The sequence below is a fragment of the Pyrus communis genome, chromosome 2 (genome assembly GCF_041283825.1).
Source record: "Pyrus communis isolate YQ-2024b chromosome 2, ASM4128382v1, whole genome shotgun sequence".
NCBI classification, from domain to species: domain Eukaryota; kingdom Viridiplantae; phylum Streptophyta; class Magnoliopsida; order Rosales; family Rosaceae; genus Pyrus; species Pyrus communis.
In genome coordinates this window covers 770016-790386 of record NC_142566.1, presented here as the reverse complement: position 1 = coordinate 790386, position 20371 = coordinate 770016, and the positions used below count along the sequence as shown (strand labels likewise).

General features: G+C 35.8%; 1 protein-coding gene and 1 pseudogene across 7 annotated transcripts; both read right to left on the bottom strand.

The window, feature by feature from the left end:
• Positions 1–3756: 3756 nt before the first annotated feature.
• On the bottom strand, positions 3757–4185 carry LOC137748102 (RING-H2 finger protein ATL70 pseudogene; annotated as a pseudogene).
• A 5867-nt stretch (positions 4186–10052) lies between these two features.
• Positions 10053–20371, bottom strand: LOC137746414 (protein DETOXIFICATION 43-like). 7 transcript variants are annotated; one of them, XM_088679963.1, is made up of 16 exons: positions 20280–20371; positions 14434–14568; positions 14232–14341; positions 14046–14135; positions 13777–13898; positions 12825–13280; positions 12519–12712; positions 12311–12446; positions 11981–12077; positions 11762–11862; positions 11440–11603; positions 11249–11320; positions 11022–11138; positions 10815–10910; positions 10601–10722; positions 10053–10372 (listed from the first exon to the last, which is right to left on the bottom strand). In XM_088679963.1, exons 4-16 carry the CDS (start codon positions 14120–14122, stop codon positions 10318–10320), a joined length of 1809 nt encoding a protein of 602 aa, XP_088536089.1. In that variant the 5' UTR covers positions 14123–14135; positions 14232–14341; positions 14434–14568; positions 20280–20371; the 3' UTR covers positions 10053–10317. The 7 variants fall into 7 exon arrangements, with proteins under 7 accessions (XP_088536089.1, XP_088536099.1, XP_088536096.1 ...); XM_088679973.1 differs by lacking the exon at positions 20280–20371 and adding an exon at positions 15709–15795; XM_088679970.1 differs by lacking the exons at positions 14232–14341; positions 14434–14568.

Here is a 20371-nt window from a genome sequence, read left to right as displayed (position 1 = left end):
GAAAGAAAGTATAAATAGTAGCTATTTTCTCCTCCTCCTCTGTGCTGTGCATTTCTATATAGGTTAACATGGTATGGATCGCCATTGTTGCTTGCGCTTGATATACTGATCCTATCTTTGCTTCCGCTCACCTTGAACCGGTCTTCGTCTTCTGAAAATTCTAGAGTCATAATTCTGTTCGTCTTTTTGAAACCAAAAACCCTTCGTCTCTAGAGTTTGGTTGATCTTGATCTGTGATCGATCTTCTTCTATATTTTCTCAGTCGTGCACACCAGATGTTTCTGACTAGCCTTCAGTGAATTTTCCATCAAGATTCAAGCTCTGTTGGTTTGATTGCTGCGAAAATGGTGACTGCATCGCAACTTCAACTCCTTCAATCTCCAATCACGGCTCTAATCTCTATGATTTTCACCTCTGTATGAATGTGAAATAAGATGACTCCATTTACTTGAATTGACACTTCGAAATGCAATTGTTGCTGGAAAGTAATGGCATCATGAGATTTGTGGAACGCTTTAATCCGTGTCCTATTCTGGTATAAATTCTACCGACTCTTTTACTTCTGTGGAAAGTAATGCTTTTGTTGCCTGGAAAATGCATGACTGTGCCAATATGCAGCTTATTACTGCAACTCTTTCCCTTATTGCCATGTCATGCGCAATTGGTAGCTCAAGCTCTAAGGATCTTTGGACTCGGTTGAAAGAACAATTATCAACTGTCTCTAGAAATAACCATTAAGAAAGAATTCGATACTATATCTCAATATCTGCATAAGATCATTGAGGCCAGGGATTATCTGTCAGCTGCAGAGGTTTATTTTGCTGATGAGGACATTGTAATCCTTGCATTAAATGGTATGCCTTTGTAACACATTTAGATGTGTTGTTAGGGGTCGTGAGAATGTTATTACTCTTAAGGATGATGGTCAACCATATGAAAATCCAGCTCTATACAGAACCATTGTAGGTGCACTACAATAATTAACATTACTTGATATTGCAATCTCTATGCATCAGGTCTGTCAGTTCATGCAGAGTCCAATGGTTTCTCATTTTACCACTGTAAAAAGGATTTTGAGGTACTTGAAGGGTACTATGCACTTTGGCATTTCTTATACCAGAGGAGATTTATTGTTAAAGGCTTTTAGTTCTGCTAATTGAGCAGGAGATCCCAATGATAGAAGGTCCACTGTTTTAGTTGTGTTCTTAGGTTCAAATCCCATTTCCTGGTCATCCAAGAAGCAACAGACTATTTCCAGATCTTCTACTGAGGCAGAATACCGGCCTCTATCATCTACTTCTACAGAAATTGACTGGATCAAGCAAAATCTCAGTTTTCTGCAAGTATCTTTGCCTTACGCTCTAGTTTTATTTGTGATAATCTGTCTGCCATTGCCCTGTCCTTCAATCCAATGCAACATCAAAAGACAAATCATATTAAAATTGAAGTCTATTTTGTCAGGGAAAAGGGTAGCCAGGAAGCAGCTTTTTGTGCTGTTTGTCTTCTAAAGAACAATTTGCAGATATTCACAAAAGAATTGAGTGCACCTTTGTTCCATCCTCATTGTAACAATCTCATGCTTGAATCCTCAAGGCATGAGTTTGAGAGGGGTTGATAGAGTATAAGTATTGATGAATGAGATTGTGCTACTTGTAATAAGATTAGAGAATTAGTTAAGTAGTTAGATAAGATTGTTGTAAGAAAGTACAAATTGTAGGTTTCCTCGTATTACTTATTCATTAAGAAATATATTCAATAACATACATTTTCTTTATTCTTCTTCTTCTTCTCTGTGCTATGTATTTCCTACTTCTCTACAGTATACAAGAACATCATTCTACATAGGTTAACAGCTAACGGCGTTGGAAGCTATTGCATCAAGTTTTGCAGCGAAATTTGCATTGACTGAAGAGGAGGTCCAGGTGGTGGTTGTGGGAGATAAGAACCCTGAGGATTTCAAAATTTCGAAATTCTTGTTGGTAGGAAAGCTTAAACAATCATTTCTTTTAGAAAAAGTACGATATTTATTGATGCGATAATGAAATAAGTGTACAAATAGAGGATAAGGTGCACTAAAAGAGTTTTGATAAAAACCTTGTCGCGGATTTCAACCTGGTCAAAAGAAAAAGAGCGTCCGCACCAATAAAATTATAAAGCTATATCATCCTAAAACATAAGATCAGTGATTACATCAGGAGGTTCCTCGAACCACACCATTTATTCATTTAAGAGTAAACCCAATCTAGCCAACCTGTGTGGAACCTTGTTAGCCTCTCTTTTAGTAAAAGTCAGCCTTATGTGGGGAATTCAACGGAAAAGTGTCGAGCATCATTCACCAAATGCCCCAAAGGAGGCATATCATCCTCTGTATTCCATTGTAGCACCGTAAGAACCAACTGTGCACCTCCTTCCAACTCCTGCAAACATTACTGCTGAACGAGCTGCCATCACTGCCATCACTGCGGCATGCATATCTCATGCAAACATTACTGCTGAACGAGCTGCCATCACCTCCGCCATTAGAGGCGAAGAAATTCCAGCTTGCTTGAGTGCCATCGCTGCCACAAGCATTTTAATAAGGCAGCTTTCATACAAAGTATGCAGCCCTTGAGGCGGTCAATAGCGCAAGTCAATATTGTCAGTTTGGCAGATAACTTGTTTGTGTTCGCATTTAATTCCATGGCGCAACGAAGGGCTATCTTGCGAGGCTGACCATGGACGTCCAAGATATAGTTGTGGTCTTGGCAGAGTCGATAACCTGGAAACTCCGTACAAAATTCCTCTTACCACGCAGGAATTCTGGATACAAGTGAAGGGGCTACCACTGGTTTTGATGACACAAGCGATGGGGGAGGAGATTGAGAGACCTTTGGGTACATATATCACTACTGATTGCAACAGGGAAGGAGATTGCTTGGAGAGTGCTGAGGATTTGGGTGGGATTGGATGTGTCCAAACCGTTACGGTGAGGGATGAGGATGAAGTTCTCGGGTGGCAATGGGGGTTGGGAATGGGTGGATTTAAGGTACGAAATGTTGCCAAACACATGTTCTCTGTGTGGGAAATTCGACATGACAAACCCTTTGGAAAATGGTTTTGAGATGACGTTGAAGGGCCAAATTCTCGCATAAGGTGTTTTGGTTTGAAGAAATCTGGATCCGGAACCATGAGAGCACCGCCATTCCAGGAGGAGGATACGCGGCAGAAGGTGACCGAGACAGTTTGGGTCGCAATTTTGAGAAAGTAATTCAACAGAAGATTTTTCTGCACCTGATTTTGCTGTGTCACTGGACCTGAATGTGGAGATATGCGTGAAGATTTCATGCGTAATGACTACCCTGGGAGTCTTGCGTTTCTTCTCTGGAGGCTGTAAAGCGGGTCGAGCAGCTAGAATTTTATAACGATCTAGCTCGAATTAGGCTTCAGCTTGGCTCGATCGTTCGAGCTTGACTTATAATTTTAAGAACTACCTTCCTTATCAACTATAATTTCCTTTTCTTCTCCACTCCATCTTTCTAGTATTTTTTTTTTAGACACGAGTACATGAAATATCAAATCAACACTGTGGTCGAATCAACAAGAAGAGAGAGATCCGATCAAAAGATGCATGATTTATCTAAGTTAATTGGCAAATGGCAATTAAATTGTTATCAATGTTTCTTGCTGCACAAGAGCTCTTGAAATTGTTTACAACTGATACATGAGTCAAAGAAAATGAACTAATCCTAAACTTCATTCGATCTAATCAGTAACTAATTACACATCAGAAGTAATCATCAAGCACACAGACGGATCAAGTGGCGAGTTTCTGCAAATCGGGCAAGTTGGGTGGAGCTGCAACCATTTGTCCACACAAATTTGATGAAAATAATGGCCGCAGATAGGCACGCCTCTCAATATATCTTTGTCTTCATAATCTGCCAAGCATATACAACAGCAAGAAGGTGCTGAAACTGAACCTTCCATTTGCACTTTGGCCTCAGAGTAGAGCAGTTTCGGGTAGCTACATATTGTTGCTTCATCAAGGCCTTGTTCGATGGTTGGGGAGCTCTCGTAGTGCTCCGACAGGTCGACCGAAGATTGTCTCCGGTTGCGGAAAGAGATCCAGAATATGAGTACGATTATGGCAAAGACGCCAAAGCAAACTCCAACGGCATCATATACTTCGTCACTCTCGATATCCATGTTTTTGGCTTAATTAGCAAAACCATGTAGAAGAAGATCAAGGGTACAATTTTTTTCATATTTTTTTTCACTGATTGTAGAAAAGATTAATGTTAAATATTGTCCGATATATAGGAGGGCGGCGATTTAGAGATGAGGGTTTGTTTTGGATTTGGAGGTGTATTAATTAGCTGGTATCTGGGGTGTGCCCAAGCAGTGAAGTTTGTATCTGAATTTGTTAATAACATATGTAAGTATTATTAGCACTCCAAAATCTCATTTTATACTCCTTACAAGTGTATTTTTCTTTCAAAATATAGAAAGTTTGGAGTGTAGAATGAGATTTTTAGAGTGCCAATAACAATTCCCATAATATATAGTTCCTAACATTTTCTTAACAAGGCAATTTGTCCCTACTTTATATAGTAAACTTTTTAAGCTTTTTTCTTTAAGAAAATCTATTATATATAAAGAGAACACAAAAGGTGAATAGTATTTTGGTGTCATAATTTTGGATATAATCTTAACCGACTTTACCACAAAAGCTTAAATCCTAATTTTTTAATCACAAAGATTATCTTTCAACTATCATATCATCATGGAAACTATTAATCCAATTAAGCTTAATAATATTAAGCCAGGTTGTACCTGCACCGTATTGCCCACTACATAAGTTGACTTCCTCGAAGGAAATCATGCATGAAAATCTCCACGTGCATAAATAAACTACCAACTTAAGGATATCCTAAGCTAATTAAGAATTTCCACTAATCAGAAAAGGGTTAATCAGACTCAGTAGCGAACAATACAGGGACATTGGCATCTGTTGATCCCATTAAGTTTGTAAGGCCTGGTTTGGTACTGAGGTGATTCTGAAAAAAGTTGGTATAAAAAAAAGCTGGGAGTTGTTTTTGTGTTTGGTAAACATTCAGCTTCATCTTTTTTTCACAGTTTTGGGTGAAAAAAGCCAAAAACAAGAAGCTGTAAAACCCAGCTTTGAAAAACCGGCTTTTTTTCACATTTGTTTTACATAAAAGTTTACCAAACACTATAATACTGTTTTTTTTTTCAAAAGCACTTTTACAAAAAAGTTTACCAAACACTCTGCTGCTTTATTTCACAGCTACTTATTCTCACAGCACAACAAAAACAACTTTTTTTTCAAAGCACAGCAATACCAAACCAGCCCTAAATTTGCCATTTTGATTTTTTTTTTCAATAGAATCCTCTTGAGATTTTATTTGTGAGAATTCTAGAGATCTGTAAATCTTATCTATTCATCATACATCGTGTGATCAGTTTTCTTCATTAACTGTTTATGTTCAATTTTAAATAAAAATTTTTTAAATAATTTATGACCGCACGATATACAATAAACAGACACGATTAAAAAATCTTCGAAATTTTCATAAAAAGAACCAGGATTATTTTTTTTGACCCTTGTGCCAGCATGCAGATTAAATAATAAGGATCTTTAATTAATATTTTTAATTGACATAAATCTACCCTTTCAAGTGGGTAAGACTTGAATCAAGACACTAGTGTCAAACGTACAATGCAAGTGATACATATTGGGGCTCACACTATGGTAACTTAGTATATTTGATTAAACGGTTCTCTTCTGAACTTAGGAATTATATTTCTAACATGCGTTTGCATAATAATTTTTTTATGTTGAAAGAAACTAATAATCTTGCACAAAAGTTGACGGAGGTGAAGAGGGATAGACGATACCCTTGGTGTACTTGCTACTCAAATTAGCATTCGATTTTACCAGTTGCGATTGCTTCCGTTGAAAAAGCTTTTTTAGTGATGAATATTGTGAATAATCCACATCGTGTGGTTAGTTTTCGTCAGGTATTGTTTATGTTCAATTTTAAATAAAAAAATTTAAATAATTTATGATCGCACTATATACGATAAACGGACACGATTAAAAAATCTCCAAAAATCTCACAAAAAGAATCCGGATTATTTTTTTTTGACCCCTGTACCAACATGCAGATTAAATAATAAGGATCTTTAATTAATATTTTTAATTGACATAAATCTACCCTTTCAAGTTGGTAAGACTTGAATCAAGATACTAGTGTCAAACATGCAATGCAAGTGATACACATTGGGGCTCACACTATGGTAACTTAGTATATTTGATTAAATGGTTCTCTTTTGAACTTAGGAATTGTATTTCTAATATGCGTTTGCATAATAAATTTTCTATGTTGAAAGAAACTAATAGTCTTGCACAAAAGTTGACGAAGGTGAAGAGGGATAGATGACACCCTTGGTGTACTTGCTACTCAAATTAGCATTCGATTTTACTAGTTGCGATTGCTTCCGTTGAAAAAACCTTTTTAGTGATAAGTATTGTGAAGAATCCACATCGTAATAGAATGGAAGATAAATAGTTGAATGATAGTTTAGTCTGTATACATGGAGAAAGATGTATTTAATTTTATTAATAATGATGTTGAGATACGACGTTTTCAAAATATGATAACACATTGTGGCAATTATAAATGGAAGTCTAACCAATTTTTAAAAGCTATTTTTTGACCCCATCATTATAAATTCTTAACTTCGTCACTGATTAACTTACACACGACTCATATTTTACGAGAAGGTAATCGAGCCGCAGATGATTTGGCAAATCATGTGCTATGAGCTCAAGTTTTACTTGGTGGGATTCACCTCCGTTCTTATTTTTGTCATAGAGATTTGCGCATGCCTAACTACCGTTTCATATAAGATTTTATAACCTTCTTTGTATTTTTTTCTTCGAGGTTTTGGCTACTTGTCTTTCTTGTTGTCATTTTTTATTCGGAGTTTTTTGATATGGGTCCAAAGTAACTAAAAATTGGACTTATTTCAAAAATAAAAAATCACTACCTATTTCAAAATGAGGCCTATAAAATTAGACTTATTTCAAATTTTCCCTTTTTCTTATCTAATAAATTTTGGTAGGCTTGGTGTTTGAGGGTCGTCCTCTAGCCCACGCCTATGCGAGAGCAAAAAAAGAAAAAGACTTACACTCGAACTGATGAATAATATGAGGGTGATTATAAAGTCTCTCATGTTCTAAGTATGGTCACTTCTTTACAAATCTGAATTTCATTTAAAATTGATAATTGTATCGGCTTGTGCTTGGAACACCAAAAGTTCCAGTAGGTTCTCATTCCAATCATATAATGGATCATCCTCCAAAAACCTTTGAAAATTCAATGAGTTAGTAAAGATACAAATAATTAACATAAACCTTTGAAAATTCAATGAGTTAGTAAAGATACAAATAATTAACATAAATGAGTGAGCAAACCTGGGCGTGTTGGTTTCAAAATCAAACAGAAGTTGACTTGTGTCAACACGTGATTTGTCTCAGATGTTTTCATTCTCAGTGTCAAGAGATGGCCTAAGAGAACATATGAGAGTAAGCGTGCCACTGTTGGAGGCTGCCACCATGTAATGATTTGTCGGTTTGCGATTCGATCTGACTCTTTAACAAAAACGATTGAGCATCGAATGAGATGCTGGTTTGGTTAGGTTCCTTTAAATGTCTCTGGAACTGAGAACTTAATTCTAGTGTGTTATATATGCTTTACCTAGGAGTGTAAGTGGAATAAAAGTAAAAATGAAAAACTAAATGTAATCATTTCATGATTGAAGTAAGACTACAATCATTTACAAGAAAGATGGTGGGCTGATGAGCTACTATAAATAACTTGAAACATTGAAAAGTAGATGCACTTTGAAATGTTAAAAAAACAAAAACAGTAAACTATCAAGATTCAAGCTATATAGGACATGATAGTGCGAGGATTGACTAAGAAGGAAACATTGCCTTAGATCGGTGATCAACGGTGATTAGAATGATCGTCAACCGAATCATTCATAGGCACTGAAGCTTTGAAGAAAGCTCTGGATTGAGCTGAAGAGCTTAGGTTTTTTAAGGTTTGATTGAACAATCACTTGAAGTTTGTAATCGTAGAAATTGAATTTGACGAAGATCCTGACTCCTAAGCTTAGAGTCATCTACCTCCATTTATTGGGATCTTGGAAAGCATCTTCATTCTTATTAGGGGTGTGGTATTGGTACGATTATCGTACCAAAACCAATGTACTAATTACCATACCAAATTTTTGGTATGACAAAATCTAATACTATTACCGTGCCAAACTTTCGGTATATTGAATTTCGGCATGCCAAATAATTCGGTTGACATAATATGGTAATGGTAATTACCACTTTATTGTGGGCTAATCTTTTGGGCCAAAACTTAGTTTTTTTTCCCAACCTAATTCAAGGCCCAAACGTGTTTTGGCCACTCTATTTGGGTTTCTAAAACTTTTTTATTTAATTATGAGAATTTCATAGATATTCATTTAAGAAAAAAAAAAGTAAATAGATGGAAGAATTGCTGAAAGAACCCAGCATCCCTAAAAAAAAAGTACAAAGATTCCTAAATTCTATCTCTACATTCTTTAAAATTGTACAAAAATTAACTTGATAGACGAAGCCAAGTAGAAAGACAACCCAATTTGATGAAGGAGAATGTGAGATGGACTGCGGAGAGAGAGAGTCGTCAGAACGGGAGCCACGGAGATGAAGTTGATGGCAAGGTGAGTGAAAAGATGAAGTCACAAAGGCAAATAGGCTTAGGTTTTTTTTATTGGGAAAGCAGAGGTTGGAGGGTGAGAGGATGGTTTTGGATAAATGACTAGGAAAAAAAGTATAAAGTGCATATATAATGATAATAATACCTAATTATATATATAAATGAATAAATAAATGATATAATATTAATAGTAGTAGTACGGTACGGTATACCATTGATAATAATATTAACTGAATACCATTACCATACCGAAAATGTGTGGTACGGTACACATACCGTACCATTACCAATGATACAAATTTTTGGCACAACTTTAATATGATACGGTTGGTAATTTAGTTAGTATGCTAATTTGGTAAAAAATTTCACCCCTAATTCTTATCGCCAAGCTAGAATGAAGGTACATTGGCCATTTACTTATCACAGTAACTGGATTTCTTGTGAGCTAGCTTGATCTTGCGTTTTTTCGACGTTTGTACAGTGATGGGCCATGCCATGTCTGACGACGCATCCCTTGAGCATTTGAGGAATCGCAAAATTTTCAGGACCTGATTGGCCATGTGGATTATGCGATTCGAGATGGACGATCGAGAGTTCGAGTTCGTAATGGATTATCTTGTGTTCTGTGGAGGTAGTCCAAGCATAGATGAGCTAGCCCGAATTGGATTGTGCTGTAAAAGGCCGATGTCACATGTCTTTGGTGAAATGATAATAGATAGCCTAGTACTAGGCTTATTTGTGACCCAAAACATGAATAGTTAAGCTTGTTCGGGTAATATACTTATTCTCTGCATTCAAATTAGAATTACGCTTTTCATAATTTAGATTAGATTAATTAGGGAAATTTTTGGGGCTTGCTTGTCCATGTGGATTATCTGTTTCTAAATGGACGATTGAGAGCTCGAGCTCGTGAGGGAATATCTCATGTACGAGAAAGGTAGTCCGAGCCTGGATGAGCTAGCTCAAACTGGATTGCGCTGTAACGGGCTGATATTGCATGTCTTTGGGGAAATGAAAATTAGAAGGCCTAGTACTAGGCTTAAATTTTATTTGTGGCCTAAATATGAATAGTCAAGTTGGTTAGAGCAGTATGTTTATTCACGGCACCCAAATTAAAATTACGCTTTTCATAATTTAGATTAGATTAATTAGCTAATATTATTGAGAGAGAGAGAGAGAGAGAGAGAGAGAGAGAGAGAGAGAGGGAGGGAGAGGGGGTTGCGGATGAATGATCCTTTATTTGCTTCTTTTGTCATTGGTAGATCATATAGAGTAAAAAAAAAGGGTCGGTTGTTTTATTCCAGTGAATCCATCTCCTCCTAAGAGAGGCACCAAGTATAATGATTGAAAACTATATAGTGCAATATTACATAAACACAAACATCTTTTGACAGGTCACCATGATACAAAATGAGGCAAAAATGCATAGAAACTAAGTAGAGTGTTTATGCCTGTACTCAAAACAGGAATGAAAAAAAGACAAGGGTTATGAGTGAACGACCCTAAACTTAAGTATTCCTGTATTACTAGGCTGATAAACCTATTGTGGTGAACGACCCTTGAGAAAACGCCAAGGTCCTGTTCCAGTACCCATCCTGCAAATGTAGTATATAGCAACCTAGCTCAATTCAAGTAATTCAAATCATAACGTGGAAAGCATTGTTGGAAGAGGTCTCAATTTTGAATTCCCTTCCTCGATCAATTGATAAAATAATGAAATTATTGTTCTAGTGATATTTCTCTTTGTAATATTGTAACAGATAACAATTACGAATCTCCACTCCTGTTGTTAGTTCTAAAAAAATAGATGGAAGGATAATTACCTCCATACACCAGCAAATGCACGTAACGCCATATAAATGGTTAACGCAATCCAGATCCCAACAAAACCATGGGATTTTGAGAGGAGGAACAAGGATACAATGCTTGCTATGGCAACCAGAACCTGAGAAGCAACGAAGAAATAATTTGGATAATTAGCTAGTAACTCAACTTGTGAAAAGGGAATTTGGAAAGGTTCATTGCAAAGAAACTTACCAATGAGTATGCAGAATATGCAAAATCAGATGCTCCAAAGTTCACACCATCAAACACAAAAGACAGCGAATTGATCGGTTGCGTAGCTGCAACAAACTGGTGAGTAGAAAACAAATTAGTTGATGATTATTTTCATCCTAAAAAAAATAACAGTAATAATTATAGTAAATGAAGATTTGGAGTTTTAGAAGAGCTGAATTTAAATACCGGGAGGCCAATCTTTATAAGGTGCAAAACGTTAACATCTCTAGAAAAGACTCCAGCTCCAAAATACAGACCGATTCCAACAAGAAGAGCAAGCCCCACACCAAGAATAAAGCTCATCTACAAAACATTTTCACAAATCAGTGCACAAAAGTAAATAAATTGGTTGTTCAAATGATGAAGCGTTTATGATTGATAGATTTTTCCGCTGCGTGTAGAGAATGAGGAACCTGTAAAACCCGGGTTGCAGTAGCTGTGGCCTTTTTGTAGTCTTTCTCAGCAAATGCACATGCTAGAATAGCCTAATGAGAAAATACACACAAAGATTGTTTAAATAAGTAGTAAACATTTCTGCCTTTTAAGTCACGCTTATATTTATGCTCTTGTTTTAAATGAGAAAGAAAAAAAAGGAAACATATACCTGTCCTGCAACTGCCAAACCATCAGCAAGAAGAGATGATGTCAACCAGACCTGCAAGCAAGTCTGAAATGCAGCCATTGGAGTTGGTCCTAGCCGCGCCGCTAGGGATGCGGCCAAGGTCACACAGAATGTCACAGCAACCACCCTAGCCAACAATAGAGTTCCTGTGCCCAAGTTCAAGGAAAAATTGGTACTCAAAAAACCATAAATATTGTCTAAATATGCATTCCAATTATCATTTTTGGAATATTGAGGGATGGAGGTCAGATGAATTATGCTAACTATAATACTGGTTTGAGATACTGAGAATTGAGCTCATTACCGTTCTTCAGAAACCGACCAAACTGCAAATCTTTAAGACTTGGAGGTAAGAGATCAATTTTTTTGGTTAAGATTATGAAGAGTACCAGTGCCATTAAGTACCTAAAACCATTTCAAACATTTTAATCATAGAAATGATGCACCAAATCGAGTTAAAAATGTATGAACATCGAGATTTGTACAGCAGTTGAAAATATGCAACAAGGGTGACACTACTCACTGAGAAAGAACATGTGCAATAGCTGCACCTCTGATGCCCAAACCGCAGACAAAGATGAGTAATGGATCCAAGGCAATGTTAATTGCGTATCCGACAACTACAATACGAAACAAATGAACAAATAAACTCGAGTAATTAGACTTTTCAATCACTATAGGGTTTATTTCATATAGGATATGTTTCTATTTCTTGTGTTTAATCATATCTGAGGATAATGAGAGAGGAAAAAGAGAAATGGTGGGTGGGGGGGGGGGGGGGGGGGGGGGGGGGGGGCGGGGCGGTGGGGGGAGGTTGGGGTGTTGGGAAATCGGAACAGAGGATTTGGCCTACCAATGACATATAAAGGAGTTTTTGTATCCTTAAAGCCGCGGAAGATCCCTTGCATGGCCAATGTGAGAAGAACTGCAGGTGCACCGATCGATCTTATTGTCAAGTACTTCTTTGCCGGGGCTAGCATAGGGGAACCCTGCTCCATACAAGAGCTGTAATTCTTTCCCTCATTCAATATAGACGGAGCTAATAAAAATGAATCACTTACCGGTTTCACGCCCATCACACCAAGGAGAACTTTGGCTGTAAGCATGAGAAAAATAGCTTGTAAAAGGCCTAATATTGCCCCAAAGATGAGTGCTGTTGACGCTGAAGCAATATGTCGCTTCTTTTTCCTGATTTTTGTCTTCAAACTGTTGTTCATCAGATCTGACGGACGCTTTTCCATAGTGGTTTTGGAACCTAATCAAGAAACAACAATGCATATTATTATTTAAGATATTCTTAATTTGACCTTTGGGTTCTAATGGCGGTGACCTAGAGCCTGAAGCTTAAGAGAGAGAAAGAGTACCACCTTCTAGTTGAACACTGTTCTTAGCAGCACCGTTCTCTGCAATCTCAGGCTTAACATTTTCCGATATGACTTTCTTTGAATCAGTGTTTTTCGCTAATCCCTCGTCCAAGTTCTCACTTTTCGCTTCAGCGGCACCTTTTCCGGCTTCCCCACGCTCAATATCATCAGTTGAAGCCTCTTCCATCCCACTGTTTTGAGGTGAAAACTTTCCTAGATGCCTACCATTTTGAGGTGTATCATCACCTTTTGGTTTGGAAGCCCCTTTTTCCATGTCATCAAGCATGTCTGAATTCTTTTCCCGCTTCTCAACTTTCGCAGATTCCACGTTCATTTTTGCAACAGTATCTTCCTCGGCAACAAAGGAAGTCGTAATACTGACTAATGGGAATATAGTAATCCTTGAAGCCTGGTTGAATAGGGCAATAGATACTCCTGCTGCTGCAAGCTCCACTGGACCTATAGAACACAAAATATATCTTTCAAGTCACTCCACATGAAACAAAGGTCACTCGAACAGAACTGATAACAGTGGCTTTGGATAATACAATAACTAGTGAATTTTTAGTACAACACTGATCAATGTTGCCCAACTCCATACGGTACAAGGTTTTTATTTATTTATTTATTATTTTATTTTATTGTGAACATGCAGACAATTACTTATAACCAAAATTGTTTCCTAAAAATTGATGCATGTTGAGTCCCACATCGACTATACAAAAAGAGAAATTATAGTTTAAATATCCTAACCCTACGCCAACTAATACTGAGGTCGTTTGTAATAAAACTCCACAACTGATAGATTGTGTAAGTGGTAATTACCAAGTTGGGGACAATATCGGTGTTGTTGGAAGTGAGCCGTGGGCCTATAGCCCATCTCTCTGATAATTTTACAATGCATGCCAATGTAAGCACCTTTAATAATCAAGACATGAAGCAAGGGCATGTTTACCTATATGACCAATGAATGCTGTGTCAATCAAAGAAGCAACTGGATCAGCAGCTACAGCGAGAGCGGCAGGGAATGCAATCTGTAATATCTCCTTCCCGAGCGTATCCCATTTGAAAACACGCCTGCAATCACGTTCATAAAACCAAACATCAATTAGCACTTTACCCTTATAACTTTAAATAAAGATATCAAACGGTGTCCCCAAAGAAGAAATAAAATTCGAGAGAGCAAAGTACTAATTAAAATATGGTAAATGTGAAACTGTATACCTTGCATCTTTGAAGAAAACACCAACAGGAATCTTCCACTTGTTCACTGGCTCATGCAAATCTTGCTCCTCAGCCATGCTTAAGTTGATACTGCAATTTCAAAATAAAATAAAACTTTCTAATGAGGCCAATTCACTTGAGCTTTCGATATCACTATACAAATGCAGTACTATCTCACAGTCTAACCTCAGTTTCTTTTTCGACAAACAATGGGACAATCTACACTAAGCTATGACTCAAACTTGGGTGCAGATTAGAGAGCCACACTGCTTTCGCAAACTTAGCTAAGCCTAGGTCTGCACAATCCAAGCTCAGTTTAATTCTCCAAGACCAAGAGTCACATACCAAATGCAAACCTCAAATTAATTAAGAGAGAAAATAAATAAACCTTCTATGTAAATGTAATGCCTGAGAAATGACTCCAGGAGGACACAGAAAACAGTATAAGCTCAAGTTGGATTTTATAGCACCATATCAGTGATAGAACCTTCCTCAGTTATGATGTTTCGGGTAGACTGAACATCTGTCAACAGAAGCAGCTGTTCTAAGTTCCAACATGATTCCTTTTTGCTTATAAAAATGCCAATGTTTGCGAGATAATCAAAGTTGGAGGAGGGACTCTGCTAGCATTTACTTCAAGTGCGTGAGCAAAGACGCGTTGTGTGAATTGTATATGCACTCAGTAACAAACTTTCAATGCTAGAGTTAAGAGAACAAAGCAGCTTCCACCACAAAATAATTAATAAAGTTGACGAAATGCTTCAAAGAAAAATTTCTTGAATATATATACATTTATACAGGCGAAAGGAGAGGAGGAAAAGTAAGAGGGACAGGAGTGGGTACTCTTAACTAATGAGCTACAAGCCATTTGTAAATACAAAATAGTATGTTATGTCACCATATATATTAAATTTGATAATTTGACAACATTGCATCCCAAATTTATTGAAAAGAAAAAAAGAATGTTACCAATGGTTAATTTGAGTCCCTAACATGTGTAGATACGTATAGCATAATTTGAGTCCCAAAAGACAAAAAAACAAAGACAAAAACGAGGTTTTTAGGTCTTCCTTCAAAGCCTATGTCTACCAAAATAACCTAAAGTTGAAACCAAATGATCGTTGGATTAAGAGTTCAGGGTTTCTTTGTGGAACTGTGCTCGTCCATTTTCTTGATTACAAATGAATCTCTTAATGGTTTTGGATTTGTCTAAATTTTTGCAAGGATGATCTATGAATGATGTTGCATTTGGTTCAATATCCTAGTGGATTGGGTTTTGGGTTTCCACCCATGCATTCCCAATTCGAAACTCTCCCCTTTTCTAAATCCTTGTAATAGTTTCGAATTCTTCATCTTCCCATCAATAGTAATAATTAAAAAAAAAATATTTAAAAAAAAAAATCTATGAATGATGTATTAAGAGATAGACGGTTTGGATCGTCAAAATACATTACAAAATGGGCACACAAAAAATTGTATAAAAAAGTGATGTCACGGATCCATCTCATATATATAGGTAAAGATTACATGCCATGCCAATTATATACTAAAACTGTTTTTGACAAAAAAAAAAAAAAATTAAATAAAATAAAACTATCAATTTTGCATATAATTGGCAAGTAATCCAAATATACATAGGGACAAATATGTGGAGTAACTCAACTCATTATAAGCACATCTAAGGTTTGGTAAACTTCAAATTTGGGTCACTCTTCGCATCCTCAAGCCCAACTCACGGACATGTTCAAACCTAGTATGCGGACAACACAGATTAAGTGACATAGAGCATGTGATTCACATGTATGTTGACCTATATTTATACTATAAGAAATTCTACTACAAATCATATAGAGTAATTCAACTCTTTATAAACACCTGCAAGATTACCTTCCATGTATACAGTCTAATAAATATGTAATTGGCAGGTAATCCATATATTAACCGGTGATAATTCAAAGTTTGTGGGGAAAAATCTATTAGTATTCTCAAATGGTCATCGCGTATTTATTTATTTATTTTTAATTAGGGAGAAGTGATAACTATTTAGAGTGTTAATAATAGGTTTTTTTTTTTTTTGGAAGAAACGATATCATGTACACTAAGGGAGAAGGGGTGGGCTTAGCCTCATAATGAGCTAGTATTAATTGTGGTTCAAATTTGCTTTTGGCAAAAATAGAACTTAAGACCTATTACTTAAAAGTGAAGAGGAATACCACTAGGCCGTGATATTAAATGGTAGATTGTTGATGATAGTTTTTAAATTTTTAAATATTAATTTTGTACATTTAAGACTTACATTTGAATCTTGTGCCTAAAGTGTTACAAATTTCCATTTGGCAATATGGGATAGGGCAAGGACAAATATTGTATAATAACCCTTTTTTTTTTCTTTTTTTTCTTTAGAAACAATATTATCTATACTAAAGGGAGAGGGTGAGCTTAGCCTCACAATGAACTAGCTCACTTTTAGGATCATGCAATGTTGAAGAGGGAAGGGACAAGATATATAGGTGTGACCAAACTTGGATATTGTGCACATAGAATTCAGATCTTTTTCGAAGATCGTAGTTAGGAACCCAAGAATAAAAAAATCTGGACTGTTCAAGTGAGAAAGATCTGAACCCTTAATTTATGTAAGACGAGCCAATGAAATAGATAGAATTTAATATAACTGGTCCGGGATCCAAAAGGATCTCAATTCGTGCACATATATACCTCCCTTGGGCTTACGATCCCTGGTTAGTACCACAAAGCATTACGGCAGGTGTTTTCTATATTGAATATCAACAGAACAGGAGACTTATTTATCATCTAAATAATCACACATAAAGTTTAAGATGAGAGAGAGAGAGAGAGAGAGAGAGAGAGAGAGAGAGAGAGAGAGAGAGAGAGAGAGAGAGAGAGAGAGAGAGAGAGAATGATCCTTATGTCCATGTCTTCTGGACCTTGCATGAAAAAAAAAGATTCGACTTGTCTCTTGTGTGAAACTAGCTTTAATTAATCGATGACTATTGATCTACAAGTAATTTTTTGAGCGAGACCATAGCATTGCTGCGTGTGGTATAAATTCGCGCACTTAAAATTAATGCGTACAATATTACATTAGACAATAATGTTTCAGTATCATACAATAATGATATCGACTATAGAATATGATCATGATTATTGTTAATAGATATTCTAAACTTTTCAGGTGTAACAAAGAGCTTATAATTCAAATGTAATCATGCTAGTCCAATATTCAACTCTCCTTTCACTGAATATCATTTGTATTTAGTTTTTTTTTTTTTTTTTTAGTTTATAAATCTATTAAGCAGTGGGTTATATTTTAGGAATATATATTAGTTTAAAAAAATAAAAATAAAAATAAGACCCTTTCAAAACCATCGAACATGTGTTTTGATAAAGCCATATATCTACAAAGGTGAAAATAGTTGAGGGGAGCATAAAAAGAAAGCAAAGTTATTTCTTTTTATTTTTTCATCGTTGTAAGAGTTTAAAAGTACAAATAAATAATCACTTTCTAAAAGAAATCGCAATATTCGTAAGCAATTATCATTTACACTCGTTTCATTTTACTTTATCATAAAAAATTGTTAATTATGAAGCCAGATATCATGGAAATTTGTTATGAGGTAATTTCCATATAATAAAAGAGTTGCTACATTCTCAGTTTACTTTTCTGCTTTTCAAACTAATTAATTTAGGGAAGGAGCATTTGAATTTCGAAGGTGATTGTTTGAGCCCTAGAGGAATATTTTATTTATTTATCAATATTTAGAACACAAGCTATGTAATTTATTATTCCACATGCAACAAAAAGTTATTTCAAACTTCCACAATGTGCATTGCATATAGTTATGTACTATATAGTAGTGGATTTGGCCAAGAATGTAAGTAGTGCATGGAAGCTACGTAACCGAGCAGCATTGTGATTGTGAAGGAAAAGAAAAAAAAACAGAAAACATTGCAACGAAAAAAGTCATTATATAATCGCACATTCATAATTATTGACTCAAAAACTGGCAAACTCTAGAGAGACGGGCGTACAAAACATTTTTAACTCATCATTGACTACAGTGAGTCTATTTAGTTATATTAAACAAGTATTTCCGTACTTGACCGTCCAGTACGGGATTGGTTCGTAAGGGTTCCAATAGTCAATTAAATCGAAGAGGATCTCGATTCCTGCACATATATACCTCCCTTGGGTTTACAATCCCTGGTTAGTACCAGAAAGCATTACGGCAGGTGTTTTCTATATCGAGTACCAAAACTTATGACACTTACAGATGAGAGAGAGAGGCATTACGGCAGGTGTTTTCTATATCAAACACCGACAAAACTTATGACACTTAAAGATGAGAGAGAGAGAGAGAGAGAGAGAGAACGATGCTTATGTCCATATGTCTTCTGAACCTTCCATGAAAAAGTAGCTTCAACCTGTCTCTTATGCGAAACTAGGTTTAATTAAAAGAGGAATATGTACAAATAATTTTTTTGGGGGAGACCATAGCATTGCTACGTGTGGTGTAAAATCACGTTTATAATTAATAAGTGCATTATGATATTAGACAACGATATTTCAATATCAAACAATAATGTTATCGTCAGTCAAATATCATGGTGAATATTATTAATAGATATATCCAAATTTAAAACTTTTCAGGAGTAATTAAGATTTTATAACACAAATGATTATAGTATTCTACTCCACTCTAGCCCTATATTCAACTCTCTGTACTTGACCGTCCACTTCGGGATTCCTGCGTATAGGTTCCAATAGTTCGAGGAGCACTCGTGTTTTGTAGGCCCCCAAAGCGATAGATTTTTGGAAGACTATTGTGGACGGCCCACCAATGCTTTGGGATTATAGTGTCAGTTACGCCACATACAAACCGTATACCCGAGATTATCCCTGGACCATAGATTTTACACAAACTTAAAATTCTAGTTCTCCCATAGTAGTATATACCCCTAGCCCCCCAAATTGGGGCTTCTGAGCAAGGCTTGCAACGCATATACAAATCAACACAAACTTAAAATTCTAACTCTACCACAGTAGTAGCTAGCCTCCTGAATTGGAGCTTCTTCGCGTTGCAAGGCTTGCAACGCATATTATGCATGTGTATATGCAAGGAAAGACGAATTATGCATGCATAGAAGAGAAAGAACATGAAAGAAACACACACACACACACACACACACACACACACATACATATATAGTTTGAGGGTTCATCAAATAAGCTTATCAAGGAACACTTCATTCTGTAATTTTTTAACGGTCTAAATTATCAACATTTTTATATATCATTGCAAAAAATTAAACAAATCTAAAATCATTACGATATCCAATTGGCACTCCAAAAATAGAAAACTATTATTGACACTCTAAAAATGTAATTGTGCACCATGAGGACTTTTCTTTCTAAATAGAGAAGTTTGGAGTGCACATTTAGGTTTTAGGTGGTGATACATATGGCAATTTCTTGCACCAAAATGTGGAACCAATCAAATTTTAATTACAATTATTAATCAAATTCTAACTTAAATTAAAATATAAGATGAACTGCTAATTTAGTCTCTGAATTATTACCTGAGTGAAAATTAGATTTCTAAATTATTTTTTAGAAAAATTAGTCATTGAATTATAAAAATCTGTCAATTACATTCCTAATATTAGATTCGAAGCTATTATATTCAATTTTCCGTCAATTTAATTCACTTTACTTGCATGTGATACACATACACATTAGAGGGCATATTGGTAATTTTTCATGAAGAAATAGTGTATGGAGTTAACTTTGGAGGGTAAATTAGATGTTAGATTTGTAACTTATATGAAATGTTAAGGGCTTATAGGCGAGAAAATGAATGTATTACACTCTAACATGTGTCAAGTGCCACCTCATGTTGACGAAAAATTGGATAAAAAATAGTAGGGATGAAATTAGCAATTTTTAATGAATTTAGGAACTTATTTTAACAAAAAAATAATTCAAGGATCTAATTTTCACTGAGGTTATAGTTTAGGGACTAAATCGACACTTTACCCTAAAATATAAGTTGATTGGTGTCACATCATTTGATGCATAATGTGCAGCTAGGATTATTCTTAGATTTTTGGTTTACCAATAGTAATCCTTTTATATATATACCTATCCAAATTTGGAATGTAAATAGATTGAAAGAAAGGGAAAGGAGCTTATCTTTTGCAAGTAACGGGCCATACCTTTGCGCTTACTGTTCTTTGTGCTGAGAGAGCTAGCAATTACGAAGCTTTCTTTTTCACCTACTTCCTTTTGATAGATAGCTCACTTGCAC